Source organism: Antrostomus carolinensis, unplaced genomic scaffold (assembly GCF_000700745.2).
Source record: "Antrostomus carolinensis isolate BGI_N321 unplaced genomic scaffold, ASM70074v2 scaffold36238, whole genome shotgun sequence".
In the NCBI taxonomy this organism is placed as follows: Eukaryota; Metazoa; Chordata; class Aves; order Caprimulgiformes; family Caprimulgidae; genus Antrostomus; species Antrostomus carolinensis.
Genome location: NW_010335670.1, coordinates 37,838 through 59,601, shown reverse-complemented (window position 1 = coordinate 59,601; position 21,764 = coordinate 37,838). Strand labels below are relative to the sequence as shown.

Sequence of the window (21,764 nt, the reverse complement as noted above, 5' to 3'; positions counted from 1 at the left end):
AAATACCTTGCTGTCTGCAGCATCATTACACTGCAAAAAGGACCAAAAGACACATATAAGCTCATTTTCATTCCTTTACAGGATGTTTTTGTAAGTGACAGAATGCCCAGCATTTGTCTCCATACAGACATGCATAAAACATCATAGTTTAATTGGTACCAACCACAGTAACATTTCAGAAGTTTATTTGTTTTGTAGCATAAATGAATCACTTATCACCTACAAATCTGCAATTCATGTTCTCCATTGCCTTCGGTCATCAAAAGAAATCTCCTTGGCAATGCCTAAAATTAGCAGACCCAGAGCCCTCCTGAGCTTTTCAGCCCTAGTGCCCACCCTGGCTGTGCTTCAACTTGAGATGTAGTCAATCCATTCTGAACAGCCTAAACTGGTCAAATCCCTTTGCTTTTGCTGCTTTGAAACTTCTTTAAAAGTTTAACCCCTTTCTGGAGTAGTTCTGAAATAATGCTAAAAATATTTACCCAGTTGAAGATAAAACAATGAGCCACGTGTAGCACCCTTCTCACTGCTATCAATGTTTCTCCATTTCTCTAGTGATTTGCCCTCCCTTTTTTCTTCCCCTTTTTTTCTTTAATGCTATCCTCCCTACTTTTCTTTACTAAGTATTCTTAGAAGACAGCAATGCTAGTGCGCTTCCACTCTTTGCAGAGATGCCAGCCATTCTCTGTAGGTTGCCTTTCCAACTTTGCCACATGAAGCACAGATACACAAGCAGGCAGAAAGCCCTGCTCCCACGTCAGCAAAATGATCTTGTAGCACGTGGAAAGAATGGGAAATAAAAAGCAAGACAATGAGGTTAAAAACACACACACAAAAAAACACATCAAAAGCCCAGCAGCCTTCTTCCTGTGATAGGAAAACATAACTAAAATAATCTTTAAAATCAATAAATAATGATCTATTTTTAAATGTTTGCAATTCTTTCTGAGTAATTTCTCTCGAATATAGTCTTTCTTATCTACCTGTACACAGCTAAAACCCTTGTCTGGACTTCTGTCTTCCTGCCCCTTGATTATTGCAACATCTCTGTTACTGGTATCAGTAAATACAAGTCTACCTCACTCCTACTTAGAATACTACTGCAAACACCCTTCTTAGACTTGGGACAGGGTACGGACTATCTCAAGTTTTTTTCCCTTGTCATCAACTCTCCTCCCTATCTTTTCTTAAATATAGTGTTTTTTCTGCAGTTTCAGGATCCTTTCTGGCCAACTTCCATCTCAGCCCTCCTCTCTTCTCCATTATCAAAACGTTCACTTCCAGTTCAGCTCAGCATGCCAGGCCACTGCCTCCTGGGAAGTTTTCAAAGCTTGCTCTATATGTTTCTTCCTAGTCCTTTTATTAAGATGCAGTAAAGTCCCCACAAAGATCCACAAAACTGCTTCATTACTATTCTACAAACTCCTTAAAAGCCATGTCTTAAGAAACCCCTCCTCAACAGCGGAGCTGCTGTTGCCCTGAGACCACTGCTGGTGGCAGCAGCCATTAGTGTTTTACTGTTTCCTTGAAACTGGGGCTGCCTGCCTGTCAGAGTCCAGACCAGCCAATGCTCCAAGGATTCTTTGTGGATCTCCACCGAGATGGAATTAAGACGCAGATGAGGTCAAATATCGGGTCAGGAGAGCCTGTAATTTTTATTAAGCAACAAGGAGGACAGGACCAAGAGAGAAAGAAAACAGTAAGAAAATGTGGAGAAACAGCTGAGCAAAAGATAGTCACCACCGTGGATCCAGTGACGTCTCATAGATCCGATGCCTTTGCATTCTGGTGGGGAGGATCCTCACTGTCTTAGGTCTTAGCGGCTCTCAAATAGTCTATTTCAGGTTTCCACCTTCCTCCTTCTAGCAGTGGTTTCCAAGAGAGAAACATGTCTTGGATGTGCACACGATGATCACACGTTACACCTAATCCTTGTGCCAATGCACCCAGATCTTTTGGGGGTTGCTACTTGTTGGGTGCCCCATAACATGAGTGTCCTTTGGCTGACCCAGAATTTGCACAGGCACAGAAGCCTTTTGTTACAGAGTAGAAACCACAAGCTGCTGTGCATGACATTGCAAGGTGCTGTACAGGATATTGTGGGTGTTCGTGTACCGTTCTGGACAGTGTCCGAGCCATGTTCGAGACAAACATGCTGAGCTTGGTCTACCACACTGCCCAGAGCCAGTGGCTGCGACTGAGCTCGTAGCACCTGCGAGGCAGGATACAGACGCCCAGGGTCCAGGACAATGCACGCCCAAATGCAACAATAGCCTGTTGTTCTCAACACTTCCTTGCTGGGATAGTACGTTGAACTCTGAGAAGCCGGCTCATCCCAAGATCCAAAAGAAAAGCTTATTTCTTAGGGTAAACATGAGACATTACTGTAGAAAAAGGCAATGTTACTGCTCATATACAAGATGTTTAAGGTGCCCAGTCAAACAGATGTTCCTTGACTGTCATCTTCGAAACCTGAATAAAATTCATGACTATTGCAGCACGTACTGCACCGGGCAGTAAGTGCAAAATCTGAACATCAGTTTGGTGTAATTTCCAACAAACCATGAAAGAAGAATCTTCCTGGCCGATTTCAGCATGAACGTCGCTCAGGAGTTCTCGAGAGAACTTCAGAGATCTTCGTGTAACTTTCACCTCTTTTCCTTCAGAGAGTTGGACACCGTTTCATTAATTCACCTACAGCATGTACGTCTGCTTTCAACAATTTCTTAATTTCTCTCTGCCTACAAGCATTCAGACTGAAGATTTTGGTTGAATTTTTTAATCAAAAGATTACATATATAAATAAAAATGTGTCAGTCCTAATAAAATTTAGTTTAAAATTCTGTTGTTCAACTATCCACATAGACTTAACAAAAACTTCCTAATTACCTGAGGCATTAGCATAGATTACATAGGGAAACACAGGCATCACTGTCATTTGAGGTTATAAAGACGAGGCAAGGCAAGTATCTGCCAGGAAAGGTTGCATTGCAGCTGAGTCCGGCTCAAGAGACAGGACGGACAAGACCCTTATAAAAGTCCCTTCCAATCCCTGTTTCTTACTCTTCTATTACAAGATTCTTAAAAAAGCTCATTGAAACAATGAAGCACAACTGAAGGATTTTTCATCCTCCAGTGCATCAAGTTACACGGATGCTGACATCTCTTCTTCAAGATGCAATTTCCATTCCTAGCACCAAAAAAGCCATTTTACAAAGGAGCAGCTGATCAGACATTTTGTTAAACAAGCCTTTTCCTCACTCTGCAAAATAAAACGGAGGGAGTTACAGGCAAAGCAGACAACTCTGATAAACTGAATTCTGAAAAGTAAGTGAAAATGCTGTTATTGCCCATTTGGTGCAGTTGCACCTACATGACAACGTCCTGGTGAAATCACTGTGAACATTAAATATAGTTTGCATTCATCTGAGAAAGGCAAAGCTGAACTCACACATTTTTCAACAAAATAAATCCCCAAAGCAAAGCAAGGATGGCTAAGTTCAGCAGAATACCTGATGATGAGTTAACAGAGCTACTGGCCACTGAAAAAGAAGTTTAAGAGTAAGCCTGAAGGAGTTGATAGACATTAGTGTTTGCTGTTATTAATTAAATTTTATCAGGCACCTTTTTGTTTCTGTTATCAAAACAGGACTAAAAATAAAGAACTTCCATATCTTTCATGTTTGTAGAGGGAAAAAAAAAAGAAAGTATTCTCACCATAACTACACCAGAGTAAGAAATGTATTGGTTTACCAAATCAATCAAGTATCTGGCAACACAGATAACTGATTACATATTTATTAAGACATAATTTTTTATGTTCTATTCTCTTAAGAGATTTTCATTTAAAGAAAAAATAAATAGCGTTCTTCAATGTATAATACTGGCATAAAAACATGTTTTAGTTTCATTTTCTTCCATTATAATGCCTTTAAAATGAAGCTGAGAAAAACATTACTGCTTGACAGTCATGTTTACAGTGAAGAAAACTGTATTTTTCATTTGGCTTCACGCCAGTGCTGTAGCTCAACTGGTTTGGTAACTCCCACAGAAACCAACAACTAAAGATTAAATACAAACTCTGAGCAATACATACTTCGAGTCAGTCTTTTGAAGCTGTTTTTCACATTTGCTCTCTAACTGCAATACCAACTAGAAAACCGACAAAGCGACCTCTGAATCAGTGGGTAAAAGCCACGCTTATCAGGACTGCCGTGTGGAAATGTTCAAGTCCCAGGCTCCCCGCACAGACCAGGGGATGGGGCATGCATGGGGCATTTCACATGGCAAAGCTAAAGCCTGAAGCCTGTTTGGAGTTAGGACAAGACTTTTATCCAAATAGCTGCACAGCCAGTGACTGCATATTAGCTCTAATTACAGGACTTCTTGCCCCTCCTGTTCAGCGTTATTGCAGCCAGGATATCATATTATAATCCTTGTATTTTTAAATCATCTGAGACAGAGTAATAGTTGAGAAAAAACATACAACAGTGAAAGACAAACTGCAGATAAACCTAAGGTTAACACCTCAAATATCTGACACAACTTTTGTTGAATAAGTATTTTAGAAGGTCTTATATGCTGCAATAAAAATAATGAAAAATAAGGTGAAGTATCTGAAATGTCACCTAAGTTGGACTTTAAAAAGGCACGTCCAACAGACCTCCTCTGTAGCTCTCATAATAGTTTACAGTATAACAGAGGAATAAATAAGCTACAAGTCTGACCACAAATAGCAGTCCCTGTTCCTCTGGAAGCAATAGGCAAAGTTTTACCTGGATTTAATATAAGCAGGCTTGTGTCCAACACGTTCAAAGAAAAACCTGCAAATTCTGCAAAACCACACGTTGTTCCACGTGCTTGGAAGACCTCAATGAGAGCAGCTCACAAACACCAGCTTCCTTGTTTATCACCCTCAATGCCAGTCCCACCTACCTAGAAAGGGATGCTGGCATTGCTGCAGAGACATGGAGGAAGGCTGAGATGCCGTATTAAAATCAGTTTAACAGAGTCTTGAGCACTGTTAAGACTGTGAGGCAAATTAATATCTTTTTCCTCTCACTACAGCCTCAGCCTCATGATCTAGCAAAAAGACAGGACTTAATAACTTGAAAACAGCTATCAGCAGGAGACTGGGGTGAATTCAGATTTGGACAACTGGTTCCTTAGCATTGATCCTTCTCCTTCATCTGTAAGACTCCTGTCACAAAGCTGAAACAGGGAGGCCTGCAAACTTCAGGATTGGGAGTTTTCATGCCAGCTGTAAAACACTGAACAGGCTTCTGGTCATCTGCAACAGGGAATGCTACTCCAGGTCAAATAACAGGACATTAACTGGATGTGACTCTATTGTAAATTGTTTTCTGAATACAAATTAATGTGAATATCAGGTACAAATCTATGGCATTCCCAATTTTTAAAGGTTTGAGGCTTTAGGGTAGTTACAAGACAGGTAAGCTACTGTACACTTTTCTTAAAAATACCATAGCAAACTTACACACGCTATACAAGTTGGATCTAGAGGGAGCTCATCTATACATCCTTTGTCCCCAGGGAATATACACAAATTAATTTATGGACTCTACACAGCCACGCATCTGATTACTATTTTTCATAGGCTGAAAATTGATAATTTTCATCACTATTAATATTAAAATACTGAGATAAAAAAAAAAAGAACAAAATGCTATCAATAGTAGATATAAATATTAGGATTTAACTCCACAGTTTTATAACAGAATAATATCTTATTTGCAGAATTGTATCAGTGTTCAAATTTAGCAAATGAACAATCTAAAATGTTCTGCAAATTCATGCCGGTATCCAGTACTCTAAAGAGAAATCTGAAGCTTACAAAATTATCCATAGTTCTACATAGAGTGAATTACAAGACTTGCAATGATAATACCCTGGAATCTTTTTTTTTTTTTAAAAGATGATTTTCAGAACTTGCCTTGCTGGCTATCAAAAACCAATCACTATTTGCATAGCTAAATGCATGATATAGATGACTATGAGCTTTATTTGTCACATATTGAAAGCTCTGCCAGAGCCAGGACCAAACTGATGCTGACCCAACAGATCTTTATTCTATCCGTGTTGCAGAATATATTTGAATCAGTGATATCAAAATCACATTATAAGAACATATGCTACCTCTAGTGTAAAGCAGAGAGCATCAGCTCAAGGAAAGGGGAAACCAAAACCGACACAGCACAGAACACAGACAGTGATGGAGATTTAAAAAAGAGGTGTAGGAGAAAAAGAGGAAGAGGCAATTTGAGTAAATACATGTAAAAGACAAAGGGAAAAAAAACCAAAACACAATATGCACTTCAAACAAGGTAGAATTTGGGATTCTTTCAAAGTCTGTACAGTAATACCAGTGATCTAGGCAGTCTCAGGGCAGACAACATGCTGCAAAACAAACACGCTCCAACCACCTTTAGCTGTGCCGGCTCTGTACGCCATGCCAGTGTGCACCTGCGTTTCATATATCTGAGCTCCTCCATCCAGGCCCCAACCTCACTGCTCAAATTCTGCACCTGAGCTACAACCACCACCACCTCCTTCCCAACCTCATCAGCTGTCAGCTTTCTCCCTTCCATCCCATGCCAAATGCTTGAGGCCTTTCCTGCACACCCCTCCAGTGCCACCTGCTTCTCCTCTTCAAAAGCAACCTACAACACGTTGCTGCACCAGTCACCAAAGGATCAAGCTGCCAATTCTCCCCTTGAGACAGCTGTATCAGCTTTTGGGTAGACTCTCCTCACCAAGCATACACACTTTGATGCTTGCTTCCACCTTTGTATAGACAAATGCTCCATCAAAATGCCATTTTTCCTCCTCTGAATCTTTTCATCCTGTTTGCCTGGTGCCTTTGCCTCACTTACTTCAGTGAGCTGACATCTGTTCTCATTAGCTATTTTACTGCTACCACAAATAGTGTTTCCCTTCTCCCAGATCTGTTGTATCTTGACATATATGAAAATTTTGAGCTATCTTGGTACAGACATTTTTTCACTTAAGTGTCTAGCACAATGGGTACGAGATTTTGCTGAGAAATTTCTAGATAATCATACAGACATTTTATATATACGTGCACACACATATGCGTGTAAATGCATAGAGTGAAGTGAAAAACTGTAAAGGAAACAAGATCTTACAGCACCATCTCATTAGTTCTACAAAGTGCATTCAGGCATGCTACCTTTATTCTTCAGGAAACAAAGAATGGAACAACCAAGACAGGATCCTAAAGATTCCATAAACCAACTACCCACTTTGGGAAGTAAACCACTGCTTTTCAGGTAGACCTGCAGTAGATGAAGAACTGCGAAAGAGGACCTCAAGTGCTGTCCCACGCATAAGAGGAAGGGCCAGGTATAAATCTGGAAGACACATGGACAAGTGGATGAGTCAGTGGTTTGAATGGACAGACCAAGTGGAGGAAGCAAAAGAAAAGCAGCTACTGAAGCAGGGGATAAATTGTACAGGGACTTAAAAGGAGAGCACAAGATGATCATGTAAGACATATTACCAAAAGGACTTTGCTCTTGCAAAGCACTGCCCTTTCAAGGGCGATTTCTACAGTGGCATTTGGGATATGCCAAAGAGACCAAGTAGTTTGTCTAAATGTACGAAGAAAGGAAGACTGCAGCTGGTGAGTAAGGAAATAAAGGTCCTGCCTTCACATAGCAAAATAAATTTTAAAATCTGTTACTGACAGCTGTAACCCAGAGGAGATAGGAAGTGATAGCAAATGGTTATCACTTGCCATGAGCCTGAGGAATCAGTATACTTTAATTAACAAAGCAATGAAAATTTCCTAATTTCTTATTCTCCACCAGCAGAAGCAAGCTTTTACTGGAGGATAAGCTCAAAGCCAATGACTGGATTTAACAGAATGAAATGGTAGGCATAACTGAGACAATGACATAGTTAGCATTGCCAACATCATTCGCAACTGCTTACTAATTAATAAGTAACACTTTAGTCTGACAGGACTGGACAGCTTAAAGACAAGGAATGAAGTCTGCATGAAGTCTGATCTACGGGCATGTCACATTTTATTTGCCTTCAGTCAGACCCTGCAAAGATCCAAGCACATCCATAAATGTAATTTTTGTTCTCGGTTCACATACCAAAAAGGGAGGTACAGAACAGATGAAAGAAAGAGTTTCTAATGCACATTTTAATCTACAGAATTGTACACAATTTTCATCATGTTCTTTTAAACATATTTTGGTTCTTTATTCTAGTTTGATTTAAACTACTAATGAAACTGGCTGTAACTAGGTAAATATTTCCTGCTTTTTACTTTGCTTACTTATAGGACAATTTCAGAAGTGTTTGCACTTTTTTTGTTTGGAACAGATTCTAACATATAAAGCAGTGCCATGCTGCTCCAATACAGCACTGTAAGGCACAGGAACAACATATGTGAAGTAGTTTACCCTTTTGCTTTGAGCAGGATCAACTATACTTTGCCCAACCCAATACGTTATTAATCTCCAATAAACAGAATTCTGCAATATCCCCCATCTTCCTCCAACATCTAACCACTCAGTTTTCCCCCCAAACATCTCCAATGTTGCATCATTTTTTCTGCAGTAAAGTTGATTCCTCTTCATCGTTTCCCCAGTGGTCGTAAAGAACAACTTATCATTCCTGTCTCCTCTTTTACATCACTTTTTGTATTGATATTGTATTTGGTATCACTGCCTTCTTAATACGTTTCTCTCTTCTACACTAAAATAAATTGAGTTTCTTCAACTCTTCCTTACAGATTTATGGTGTTTTTTTTCTAAGCTTCTTATTATCCTTGTTCTTCCTTGAGCGGTCTCTAGTCTGTATACACCTTTCTTCAGACACACAATATGAAATTTCAGGAAGAAAGATTCAGTTTAGATGTTAAGGAAACTTTTCTAAATGTAAAGGTCTGTGTGAAACTGGAGCCTATTTTTGCAACAATTTTACATTGCTGACTCTAAATTTAACACAGAATCATCATTCAACCATGCTTCCTTCTGCACTGCCATCTCTTAAAACAGCTGCTCTCAGGTACATCCTTCTTGCACACCTCAGCTTGCACTTTTCAACATAATCCTCTGTGCTTTACTGAAAATGTGATCACGTTGGTTTCAGACACTAGAACTGAAGATTCTTCTGAATTCTGATTCTGGCCACAGAGAATTTCAAAATCTCTAGATTTACATATTTACTCTCTACTTTGGGATGCAAGTAATTAGTAAAACTGTAGACCCAGAACTGACCCTCAACAGGACCCCAATTCAGATGCCCTTCCAGTGTGAGAGCAAACCACTCACAGCTACTTTTGGAGAATGCTATTTCAAGTCACTACGTGCCCACTAATGAGAAATCTTGTAATATTTTAATGAAAATTCTGCATTTCCTTCTGATTATACATATGGCTGGAGATAGTGAGCGGTGAAATACAAACACCTGCAGGGAGGTGGCACCTCATGACAGCGCTTGCACACATCTCATGGAACAGACACAGTTCCTCTGGCTTTTGCACGAAGGATTCAAGACTGTGGATCCATAGCCATGGAGATCTGCTCACAGGGATGGTCTTTGTAGCACAGATAAAAGAAGCAGCCTTGCAAAGACGGCACAGAAGCCATCACAGTTGCCTCAGAAAAAGTAAGGTGAAAGCCAAGATAAAATCTTGCATATTTTGAGGTCTGACTCAATGATGAAGCTCAGGTTACCTACTTGTCTGATGGGTGGGACAGTGATGTCCACAGCAGCCAAGAAGGAAAGGCACTGGGGAGGGTCTGGGTAAGAGACAGAGGGAATTAATCCCTTTTTTAGCTGTGCCAAGCTCCAGGCTCTGCATTCGTGAAGAGACAGCAGACAAAAGTGACACAAGAAAGCTGAGTTCCAAAGTGCATTTTACAGGAATATTTAGGTTGTCAGGGAAAATGTCTAACACATTGCTTGTTTCTCAGCAATCCTCAAAGTGATAATTAATTGAAAAATAACAGTTTCATAGGGGTACTCCTCCCCATGTGGGAACAACTTTTACCAAATGCCAATTAGTGGTTTCCTGTTAAAATAAAATCAAGCTGTTTTTGATAAAGCTTTTTAATGAGAAATGGCTAAAGTATGAAAATTTCCTCCACATATATTTCACATAAAATCCCAAACTGACAGTCTCATAGCTAACATTTTTGGTATATAAAACTCCCTCTTGTACTTCTTCATTAATTTCAAAAGAAATGTATTTACTAAATATTTAAATCATCCAATAAACAAAGCCTTAAAAAAAGCCTACAAAAGAAAATTATGTTGATGAAAGCCAATCTTAATCAGTCCTTTTCAGATGCTCACAAAACTCATATTTTACTGATTATTATTAATTCTTCAAACGTATGGCAAATTCAATTATTTCTGAGCTAAGCATTGTCTCCTAAATGCATCAGTAGTTTCAACTATTGATCAAATAGAGGTAAGGACAAGCAGTAAAATACTAACAATGAACACGGAGAGTAGGTCACCTACAATTCCAGTATTTGTCGCCTACAACTCTAAGACACCCACAGCAATGAAACATCAGCAGATTGAACTGCTAGCATTGGTAATAATTTGGTTCAAAACAAAGTTAGGGAAAACTTTGGAGAACAGATTTTGAAATCTTCCACTGTACCAGACTGAATGCTCTTGGCTATGATCACCGGTTTCTACCTTGTGCCAAGTGACAACCTTCCTCCCAAGACACGCATTCCCATCCAACCTTCTGCAGGCGTTCCTCGTCCAAGTCTTCTCTCTTGCTTTTATTTGGGTTGATACCCAATGCTAAGTCTGTTCCATGATCTGCGTGCCCTTCATCCTGATCATAACACTAAGCCAACGTGATTGCCTGTGATCCAGTCCTGTTGACATTTACGGCGTGTGAAATTCCCTCTTCGTATTTACACCAGAGACACAGCTACGCAACAAGCTTTTCAGAGTTTTTCAAAGCGTCGATAAGCAAACTCTGCCCCAGCACCTCTCAACCTGTACCCTGAGTGCTCATGCTTCCACCCCATGCTAAAGAGCATACCAGGCTTTAAATGCTTCATTTTTGTTCTTGCACTACTATTACTAGAACTCAGCTTGATAAGTGTTGCACTTGTCTCTGTGGCCTTTCTGGTTATGTCATAATACACCACAACCCCACTTGCATTTTTCCCCAATTAACAAATATTTTGAGATCCTTTGTCTTCTCATCCGTATGATTTCCATATCCTCAGTTTTTATCAACTCAGATTTCTCTCAAATGACCTTATTTCTAAGCATCTACATTCAATGCTGCCAGTCTGTCCGTCATCTTCTAGAAATCATCCACCCCGCTTCCCAGAACAGCAATGCTATCTGTGAAATTTAAGCTGTGTCATCTGTAGTGTCATCTCAGCCATATTTTTCAACATCCAGTTCATGATCAGTCATTTAAAAAAAACCCAAACCAAGATAAACCAAAAAATCCCCCCCCCAAACAAAACAAAAAGCAAAACACATTAATCTCCCGCTTAAATAAATCAACCTGAACATTAGTGAAACACCCTGTACGTGATATTAACCACCTTTCTAGGGAAAATGCAACTCTGCACTATTACCCATACATATGGTCTGAATCACAAAACCGAGCACCCCTTTCCAACTGACAGCATGGCACATTTCTAAATTCTCCTGAAGTTGAAGTAGTTGCGTATGAAATGCCAGTAAGGACTAAAATTGACACACGCCTCTCTAAGAGGATGTCTAAACAACATGCCTGAATGTGCTTGGTCCAGGTGCAGACAGACCCAGAAGCCCCACACAAGCTTCCTCAGCTCTTCCCAGTATGACAACTGCATGGTTTTGAGGGCAGGAGAGTTGCCCCACATCAATATCTTCTCTACTCCCTACTGACAAATCCCCTTACTGGCCATTCAGGGTGGACTGGTCTTGTGAGCTCAGGTTCTACAGTCTTTCTCTTCTTGTGGCTTCTGTGGGGAAGATGATTTTCATTACTAAAATGTTACAGCATGCGCGGAAACAGGAAAGCTGATGGCAGAGAACCACAAAAGCACACAAATCACCAGCATCAATTAGCAGGAAGATGTGTGGTACTGGGTAGCTCAGGAACGCTCCAACAGGTGCCTTCACCTTGCCTTCCGCTTTGTGAAACACCACCTTCTTGCCTCTTGTGTATTTCTAAGGCTTAAACGTCCTCAACTTCTCCTTCATAACCTGCTGTAGATTTTTCTTCCTACTAACATCGAACTCCAAAGTCTGCTTTTTGAGCCAGGTATCCTTGCCACTTCTCATACTTATTTTAGCAAAACACAGATACTAAAAATGGAAAAGTACGCACTTGGGAATTGGTGGGGAAAAAAGCAGGAAACGAGATTCAAAACAAAATATAAGTTACTAAGGCAATTCTGAAGCAAAGTACATACGAGAGGACAAGGGGAAAGAACAACAGATTCACGTGCTAAGGCAAAATCTGTGATCGAATAAATTTTCTTTGTGCCATTGCTGGAGTAAACCACAGCTCGAGTCAATTTAAAACCTGTGAAGTGCCACAGTAGCACACAATCAAAAAAAGTAACACAGTGTCAGAAGAAAGAGCACATGACTTCTGTAGTCTGAGCATCATTGCTCCTTCGAAACATACTGTCACATGGAAGGACAGAGATACAGAATATCTGTATCTTCATTCAATGAAGATCAGTGATGTCAAAATCTAAAGTCTTTTTTGCATAGAAATAACATTTTCATTTTTTTTTTTTTTTATTTGCACACAAATCACCTAGTTTATCTCCACTTAACTAATATTTATCATAGTCTGGAAGAGACCTGCGACAGTTGCACAATCCACCCTCTTTCTCAGACCAGAGCCAACTGTGCCCTCATCACTTCTGACAAATGTTTGTCTTACCTGATATTCAAGACTCTCAATGACAGACTCCACATCTTCCCCAGACCATCTATTCGAGTGATCCCCTGGCCTTATGGTAACAGACACTTTTCCATTTCCTCACTTGCATCTTCCTGGCTGCTCTCTACTTCTTGTCCCGCTTTTCACAGACACTGAAAGCAGATCATCTCCTTTTTCCCTTTACCAACATGTGTCACTAAAGCAACTCTTGTTTCCCCTCTCATCAATTTTCCCTCCAGCCTTTTTTTGGCCTAAACAATACCAAGGAATTAAATTTGTCCCAAAGAGTCAAATTTTACAGACTGTTGATCATTCTCATTGCTCTACTCCAGTGTCTTCCAAATTGGTCCTCAGCACACTTGCGGGCAACTAACAAGGGTTTTAACAAAACCCACTATTCAGCATAGTGAGCCCACCAAGGTTGACCAAGGTTGTGTCAGTCATGGCAAGTTAAATCTTCACGCCCTCTTACTCAGGTGGAAACTCTCTGAAGCAATGGCTTGGCAGAAGCTAAAAGGACAAGTTCCTCCTGCTCCTACAGCTTCCCCCAGCGATGAGGAACTGAGTAATGGAAACGCACCACCACAAACCGCAAGGGGAGGTCTCAGAATGGCTCTGGCAATAACCAGCAGCTCTGGAAAGAGGAATAGGAGACGCAGGCATGCTTTCATAGCAAGGATTACACTTTTACTGTGGGGAAGAGTAAAAAGGACATGGATTTAGAGCACTGCAGAAGGAAGTATGGTATTTGGCGATTCAGGAAAAAAAAAAAACATCACCAAGATCTGTGTGTAACGAATTTCAGGAATGCTGAAGCACTCTGGTCTGCTACAGCATGATGAGACAAAGCAATGAAAAGAGGTGTCACAGGCTTGCTTGCTTTTATGCATCTGTATGAGCAACAAAGATAAACAGCAATTCATTTCAGGATCCTCAGGAAAACAGGTTGTTAAATTTACATGCCCGACAAGATGAGAAGTAGTGTACCAGCACACAGGGGAAAAAGAGGGGTCAGCCTTGGTCCTACGGAGTCAAGAGGCCACAAACATCATCTACCCTGGGAGCATCCTAGAGGTGAAAGCTGGAGCCCTAACAACAGACAGAAAAGCTTAAAAGCTCATGGGCACTGCACAGGGGATCCATGCAAGCCAGCCAGCAAATGGTTGGCATAAGGCATCCAAACAAGAGCCACTGCTGTGCTTGTCCTGTCACCTAACAACAGCACAACAGTGGGAGACTTTTTTGCACCTCTTTTGGGAGGACCTAAACCTTCCTCTCTGAAAGCTGTGATCGCCCCTCTCCATCTTCTGTTTTAAATCAAAGCAAGACACCACGTATAGAATATGAACTGCTCAGGAAAGAGCAATCTCTGGGCCAGCACAGCTATACACTGCTGAAATCAGACAAAACCCCACAGAGCCTGCATGCACAGTGCCACCACCTGACACCAGGCAGGCTGGGACATGTACTCCCAGCAAGAGCCCAAAAAAGCTGCAGCTCCTTTGCGAGGCTGGCAACCAAGGCTGTCATGCCATGAATGGTATGATGGAGGGTCCAGCAGATAAAACAGGGAAGTCTGCAGCTCAGCAGACCTGTGCCAAAAGCCTGAAAGGCTGTTCCTGGAGGAAAGACAAACATTGCTGGCAGCTGGGTGCTCATCAGAAGGCAGAGCTGAAACCAGCAAAACTTGAAAAAACAAAGGAGGAATGAGAACATGAACCTGATCAGGAGTTTGATCAAGGACTGATGGATGCGAGCTGTGTGCTTTCGGACTACTGCAATGCGTCTTCTTGAGCTGCCTTCATATATGAAATAAAATCATCAGCAAAACACAAAGGACGAGGACATGCTTTCAATGTAACTTTTTAATTGATGCCTAAGAGATTACTCTGACATTACCAGCCCTCTTCAAAATTCTGTGTTTTTAATCATAATTCCCAAATAGTTTCTCAACAGTTGCGGCAAGTGACTGTTCTGATAGTTAACAGTTATCTACAATAGTCTTGAGGATGGTTCAGGTTGAAGTTAGAGGGTCACATTGAGAGCAGAGCAAGAGCAGTGTCTTGTAACATGGAGGAAGACAGACACAGAAGTAGGAAAAATTCACTGCTGAACAAATTGGTTCTTACAAGATCCAAAACAGCTGGACTGACAACTTTTTTTTTTTTTTTTAAATATATATTCACGAGGTGTGGAGTGGTGGTGCAAAAGTAGCAGCACCTTAAAAACAACTGACCCTTACTCAGGCGGAAGGATGTCCTCTTCTGAAGAGTCACCAACATGGACTTCATGCAGCAACATAAATTTCCCTGCTGATCCCTCTTATGAGTACACTCACAAGACAATTTGGCAGACCTAACAAAATCACAGCACAAGGCAGCATGGTTGCAGGCTACATCTTAAGGTTACACTACTCGTTTGGGCTCAATCCACTGTACATGCAAATAAAAGCAGGTAAATCAGTGCTTTGCTTATCTGCTAAGAGAAAGCACAGAGTATAACAAAATCACATAACTTCATGGATTTCTAACACAAATGTTTTCTGAAATTGCCTCACCTAGAATACCAATGTTCTTTGAAACAATACTAATGATAACATAGACATTGGTAAGTATCATAACTAAGCTGGCCAGCTAAAATGCGAGAAAAATTGACAATACGAAGTTTTGCTTCACAAACTCACAAATAACTTTAATATATGGCTGTATTTTGGTTGGAAGAACTGACACACACCCAGCTGAATGTTCAAGTTAAAAAAAAAACCCAACAAACTGACTAGACTCCCTCAGAAGAAAATGCTACATAATAAATGCAAATAGAAATGCAGTTAAAGTTAATGGGCATTTCAAAATACTTTGCAGTTAAAGTTTAAATGAAAAATAAAAGTTAACCATACATGTACCCAAAATTGCTTGTTTCTTACATACAGGGAAGAAACAAGCAATTTTTTTCCTTTCAAATGTATGAAACCTTGGTTAGAAGAAAGTTGTTAGAAATTTTTAAAGAAAACTGAGAGGATACATCTTTGCTGTATTCAAGTTTTTCTTAGTTTTCAGTTTTCTAATACTTGTGGTTTTTTTCCTCTTCCTTTTCTCCCTATTGCTTGCTTTTTGTCAAAAAGATAGGAACAGTGATAATGTAAACCACATAAGCTGCAGTAACTGAAAATAATACTGCAGTTTCAAATCCCTACTCATATGAGTTATTAAACAGAAAATGGAAAGCTGGGCAGAAAGGTGAAGTACTGTATCTTATTACTGAGTCTCCCGTAATCTATTTTTCAGATTATTGAAATATTTTAATGTAAAAAAAATAAGGATATCTGCAAGTGAAGACTACAAATCACACACCGCATCTTGTGCGTGAAGTGTCTTACTTATGTAAATGTATGCAAACCCAAGACTCAAATTTCCCAGCCAGTCCCTGCAGAGCGATGAACTATGTTAATTTGCGAGGTGAAATCTCTTTTATTTCCCTTCAATATCCAAAGGGTACTTCAGCAACCTGCTGCTCACTGTTGTGGGAGACCCAGCACCGGTAAGCCTCAGCAGCGTTTCCTATGACGGTTGAGGCAGGAAAGGACTGAAGTCCTACATGGTACCGACCTCCTGACACCTTTTTGTCCCCTAAGCACACATGGCACATGACACGGCAGAAGTGGGATCTTCTCTGATCACGCAGTAGGAGAGGGAGGGATGCCTGGTGACTAGGTCACATCAGAGGGACATGGACTAGGGACAAGGTGCTCTCAAGTCACATCATATAAAACACTTTCCTTCTCCAGGCTTTGGAATGAAACCAGGAGGCTCTGTGCCACCCTGGTTGCAATGCAGCATCCCAGGTGCTGCTGCAACCCACCAGCTGCCTTGCTGGATGCTGAGCACCAGTGTGGGACTGGGAGGGTCTCACCGTGACCCTCCCCAGTGCTGCCGTGGGGACAGACACGATGAAGGAACAGCAGCATGAGGTGGGAGTCAAATGAAAATGTCTCGTGTGGAAGTGAGAGACTTGACAAATCTGATCACAGCGTATGCTGGAAGAAACTTCACAATTCATGAAGTCATTCTGGTCCATAATTAACTGAAAATTAATTACAGAATCTTGAAAAGAGCATAAACCAAAAATGGGCCAGCATACCTTCATAGTGCAGTTGCTCACTCTGAATCTCTTCCAATAATTAAGTCTAGCATATGGCACTGGAGTTTTTTTTTTTTAAAAACAACAAACACCACAAACAAAAACCAAACCAACAAACAAACTATGAATCCCAAAAAAGTTTTGGAGTCCTACTTGCTGAAGGGATATGTCTGTCTGCAGCATACACACATACTTTCTAGAAATGAGGAAGATAAATTAACATGATATTTGGCAACTTCAGCTTTGCAGAAATTACAGGTTGCAGATGCTTCTTATGAAATCAAAACAAAAATTGAGAAAAGAACATAATTAGGTAAATTATTTGCTGACTTGAATAATTTTCTAAAGATTATTACAGGATATAAGAGCTTGGAAAATGCTCCAATTTTTCAACAAACAAAAGGAGGAGGCAAGCAATGAAACTGCCAAATTGATTTGGTTGAGCATTCATGAAAAGGTGTATTTTGCATCACTGAATCACACATATTTTTTAAAAGGTGCTTAAAACATGGCATGTTGCCACGCATCAAAATATTATTTTTTTAGAAGAAAAAAATGTTAGCACGCTGAGAAGTAGAAGATAAGCCATCAAAACAAACCTGTAATGCATTGACACAATGAACAAAAGAAAGAACATTTTAAAAATATTGAGAATGTAACCAAAACAAAACAAAATCCCAAACCTCCAAAAACCCCAAACCAAAACTAAAAACAGCCCAACAAGGAAATAATAAAAAATAAAAAGCAGCAGATAAATCAGAGATTGTGCAAAAATGTGCTGCAGGAAAAATGGAAACTCTCTTTCCGATTTCCAGTTTTCCACTACAGAGATTAGTATCTTCAGTAACAGTAGGAAGACAATCACAAGCTTTCCAACTACAAAATTTGCTTTATAACCCCCCTGTTCCAGTAACTGGGAGGAGCTGGCTGGCAGTCTGAAGTCTTTCACTCCCATCTGTAGATGGGCAGAGCTGCAAAGGAGAGTCTAGTTGTTTCCCAGCCCATGGAAGACAGGACCTTCCCTAAGGTAACAATGCTTCTAGATCAACTGGAGGTTGCTTGTTTTTTGGTGGACTTTTTTTTTTCCTAAATGAAGGGATAAAACATAAAAACTGTGTACAAGTAGAAAACAAACCATGGCTTCATCGACTTGCACACATTTCAGCTCTGAGCGATGCTTATGACTCTTTTGCATCTCATCGTACTCTGTTTCTGATGAACCAAACACACAGGCATCACTGATACAGTTTGTTTTTTGTGTTTACCTTTGCTTCCATTTGGAGGGTGAGAGTTTAAATGAGCAAAGAGCACAACACTGAGCAGTGTGACTCAGCTACAGAGGGTACTATGCTGCAAACAGGATTTAAACTACATTGCATTTATAAATTCATCTTCCTCCAGCTCCTTCCTGGGCACACTGCCTCACAAAATACTTGCACATTTTGCCTATAAACTCAAATTAGACACAAGTAAAATAATTTTTATTGGAGCAATGTATATTCTTGGCAAAACTAGGCTGACCACATGAAACTATATGCTTCAATGTAGCTTCATAATAATACGAATATACTCAAGTCTACTCAAGTTCTTTATCAAAATAATGTTATTTAACATCAAACCTTGGAAATTTATAAGAAGATAAAATCAGTGTTTTCAAATATGCATTAATATCTCTTCTTGCCATTTCCACCTCCATTTTCATGATGATCTCTACCATATCAGAAACCTCCAGCTACAGCACACAGAAATTCCCAAAATAGAGTCTGAGATGATGTGTTGCTCCTCTGTAGACACCCAATGCAAAGCTCACCAGCAGGGAAGAAGGATGGCTTAAGCAGCCAATGGCCTTAAGCTACCAGGTTTCCTGTCAGAACTTGGCTGGGTCAAAGGCTGAGAAGTCCTTTAGTGTAATTTGGCAGCCCTCTAAAGTAGCACTGTATCTGGGCTGCGGACACTTCCTCTTTTCAGCAGTCCTCCCCTCTGCCTCCAACCTGGCTTTTCTCTCCCGGACCACGCAGAAGGCACTGACATCCAGAGACATTCCCCCACTATCTCGTTCACAGAATTGCCTAGATTGGAATAGAGTCCAATCATTAACCTCACACTAAGTCCTCGACTAAACCACGTCCCTAAGCACCACGACTACACAGCTCTTGGATACCTTCAGGGATGGGGACACCACCACTGCCCTGGGCAGCCTGTTCCAATGCCTGAGAACCCCTTCAGTAAAGAAATTCTTCCTCATATCCAATGTAAACTTCCCCAGCACAACCTGAGGCCATTTCCTCTCGTCCTGTCACTTGTTACTTGGTTGAACAGAACCGACCCCCACCTCTCTACATCCTCCTTTCAGGTAGTTGTAAAGAGCAATGACAGTGATAGAAGGACCTTTTTATGCCATTTTAGCTCCTTTATGTGGCATAAAGGGATCAAATCAGAATGAGAATTTCCCTTAGTTTCTCTATATGAAGAAAATCAGCCAGAGAGTTAAACCACAAAGCTCAACTGCATGCCAGCTGCACAGCAGAGGCAAACTTGGCCTTCTAGGTCATTAAATGCAGATCACTAATCACAATTTCCAGCAGACTACCAAGCTCCAACACAAGGGAAGATTTTTCAATGTATTCCTCATTTACAGCATTCCAGTCAATATCTATATCTATGTCTATATCTATAGCTATAGCTATATCTATAAAAGCAACCCCCTCAAGCAAAGTTTAACCCCTCCCTTGGTTTTTTTGCAGACAACACTGTGTGAACACATCCTTTGAAACACACCAGGAAATCGCAGGGATGAACTCATGACATTGCAGACAAAGCATCACGTGTTGCTGTTTCAAAAGGTTATCAAGTCAGATGGCAGCCCTGCATTTTGCTAGAGCGCACAGCACAGATGCCTGCCCAGGAAGGTGGGTTTGCAGGACTCAGCAACAGAGGATGCCCTGCACCAGCTGCTCATGGGCTGCAGCAAAATTTCCAGTGCTCCAGGGAGTTCGGCTTCCTGCTCTACACACATTTTCAGTGCCTTTTTTGGCGGGGGGAAGAAGGAGCTACTGCCATGGAGCTTCTGTTTTATCAAACAAAGGCACCGTTCTGCTTTCCTTGCTAAATTCAGCAGCGCAGATCAAAATAAAGAGAAAGCCGTCAGCTCCCAGCATGCCACAATCTGGCCCTGTTTTCCTTTGGGAAGCAGAAACAAGGGGACTAGGGAGCAATACAGCATCTCAAAATTGGGAAAAGAGTTTGAGAGGTCTTAACAGGGCTACTCTCCCAAAAAAAAGTAAGAAGTGGCTTGCTTGAGTATTTCTGCCAGGAGACAAGACAGAAAAAGAAGTCTGGGAGGTAGAAGACAGGAGGCAGCAGGCAGGAACCTGGATTTTGCATATAACCTACAAAAGACAAGCAGCTAAATCCGCCTGTAGAACTAAACTAAGCTTCTAGGAGAACAGGTCCAGGAGGATAAAGAGCAAATTACAAGATAGGAAATTATTTGGAGGAATTCATGTGACTGTGTTATGATGTTCTGGAACAGTGAAGAGACTCTAAGGGAAAGGGTCACTGTGCATCATGGAAAGGACCTGCAGCAGTATCCAACCCCCTGTTGTTCACAGACAACATAATAAACCCAAGAGTGGTGGGGAAAAAACAATCTGTAATACAATTTGCTCTGGTGATGACTTGAAACAAGATGCCCACTGAAGCACAGACAGAACTGTGTAGACATTGCAATTGATGAATTAACATGACAGAAAATAACTATTGTAAGTTTTGCCATCATACTGTTTTCAAAAAACTTTTGATAATTATTAGAAAAAGTTTTGCCTTTTTGTTCTTGCTATATGAACAGTGAGTAACATCATCAAAATTACTGCATATCCAATCAGACACATAAATAAATCAATATAAATGTTGAATAAGCAACAAAAAACGTTGAGAGGTTTCACTATGTGTGAATTTGCTTTCATGATCGTGTAAAATATTTTCCAGTATTCAAGAGAATGCTCACATCAAAAAAAAAAAAAAGCAAAAAAAAAGCATGCAATACTTGAAACCTTAACACTTTTAGCTATATGAGATTCCACTAAAATTACTGTCATCATAAAACACCCACTTATCTTTTTTCTGAGCCATAAAATACTTATCTCCAAAACCTGATTTAGAATGACAATGGAATTTATTAGCTATTAAGCCCTTCTTCAGGATAATTCCACCTTAAACTTTTGAGATTATACAGCTGCCAGAACTATAAAAAGGCTGCACATTTCAAATGTTTTTGCCTAATCAAATTAAGAGACCAAACTATTAATATTCTGCTTACCTCCTAAATTCATTCCAGCTTGCAGACATTTCTGTAACCGACAGGCTGGGCAGTTCTTCCTCCGAATCTTATCAATTATGCAGTCATTCCTTCCCGCACACAGGTAATTGTGCTGCCCTGAATGAACCAAAACCAAAACGCATTATTAGAGGATGTATTTACATAATCCCAATTTGTTGTTCTCTGTTGTTTCTGCAGTCATTTTGAGTTTCTTATTAATGCAGACATTCCCAACTCCATTTCTTAGCCTTCCCAATAATCTTGGTGACTTGTCCTGGACCTTACTATGAGCATCTCTTCTGTTTAATTCGGGAAAGAGCTTTGGTGTGTCACTCACAAGAAAGATTTCATCACTTTTTTCTAAGCAGGACTGAAATTTTT

The 21,764-nt window shown here is 40.4% G+C and overlaps 1 protein-coding gene across 1 annotated transcript in view; it reads right to left on the bottom strand.

Moving 5' to 3' along the window:
- LOC104530135 (mineralocorticoid receptor) overlaps positions 1–21,764 on the bottom strand; it is a 95,757-nt gene that overhangs the window by 38,414 nt on the left and 35,579 nt on the right. The window contains exon 2 of the mRNA XM_010174637.1: positions 21,384–21,500. Within this exon, the coding sequence (XP_010172939.1) occupies positions 21,384–21,396 (13 nt within the window). The 5' untranslated portion in view covers positions 21,397–21,500. The remainder of the gene's footprint in view (positions 1–21,383; positions 21,501–21,764) is intronic.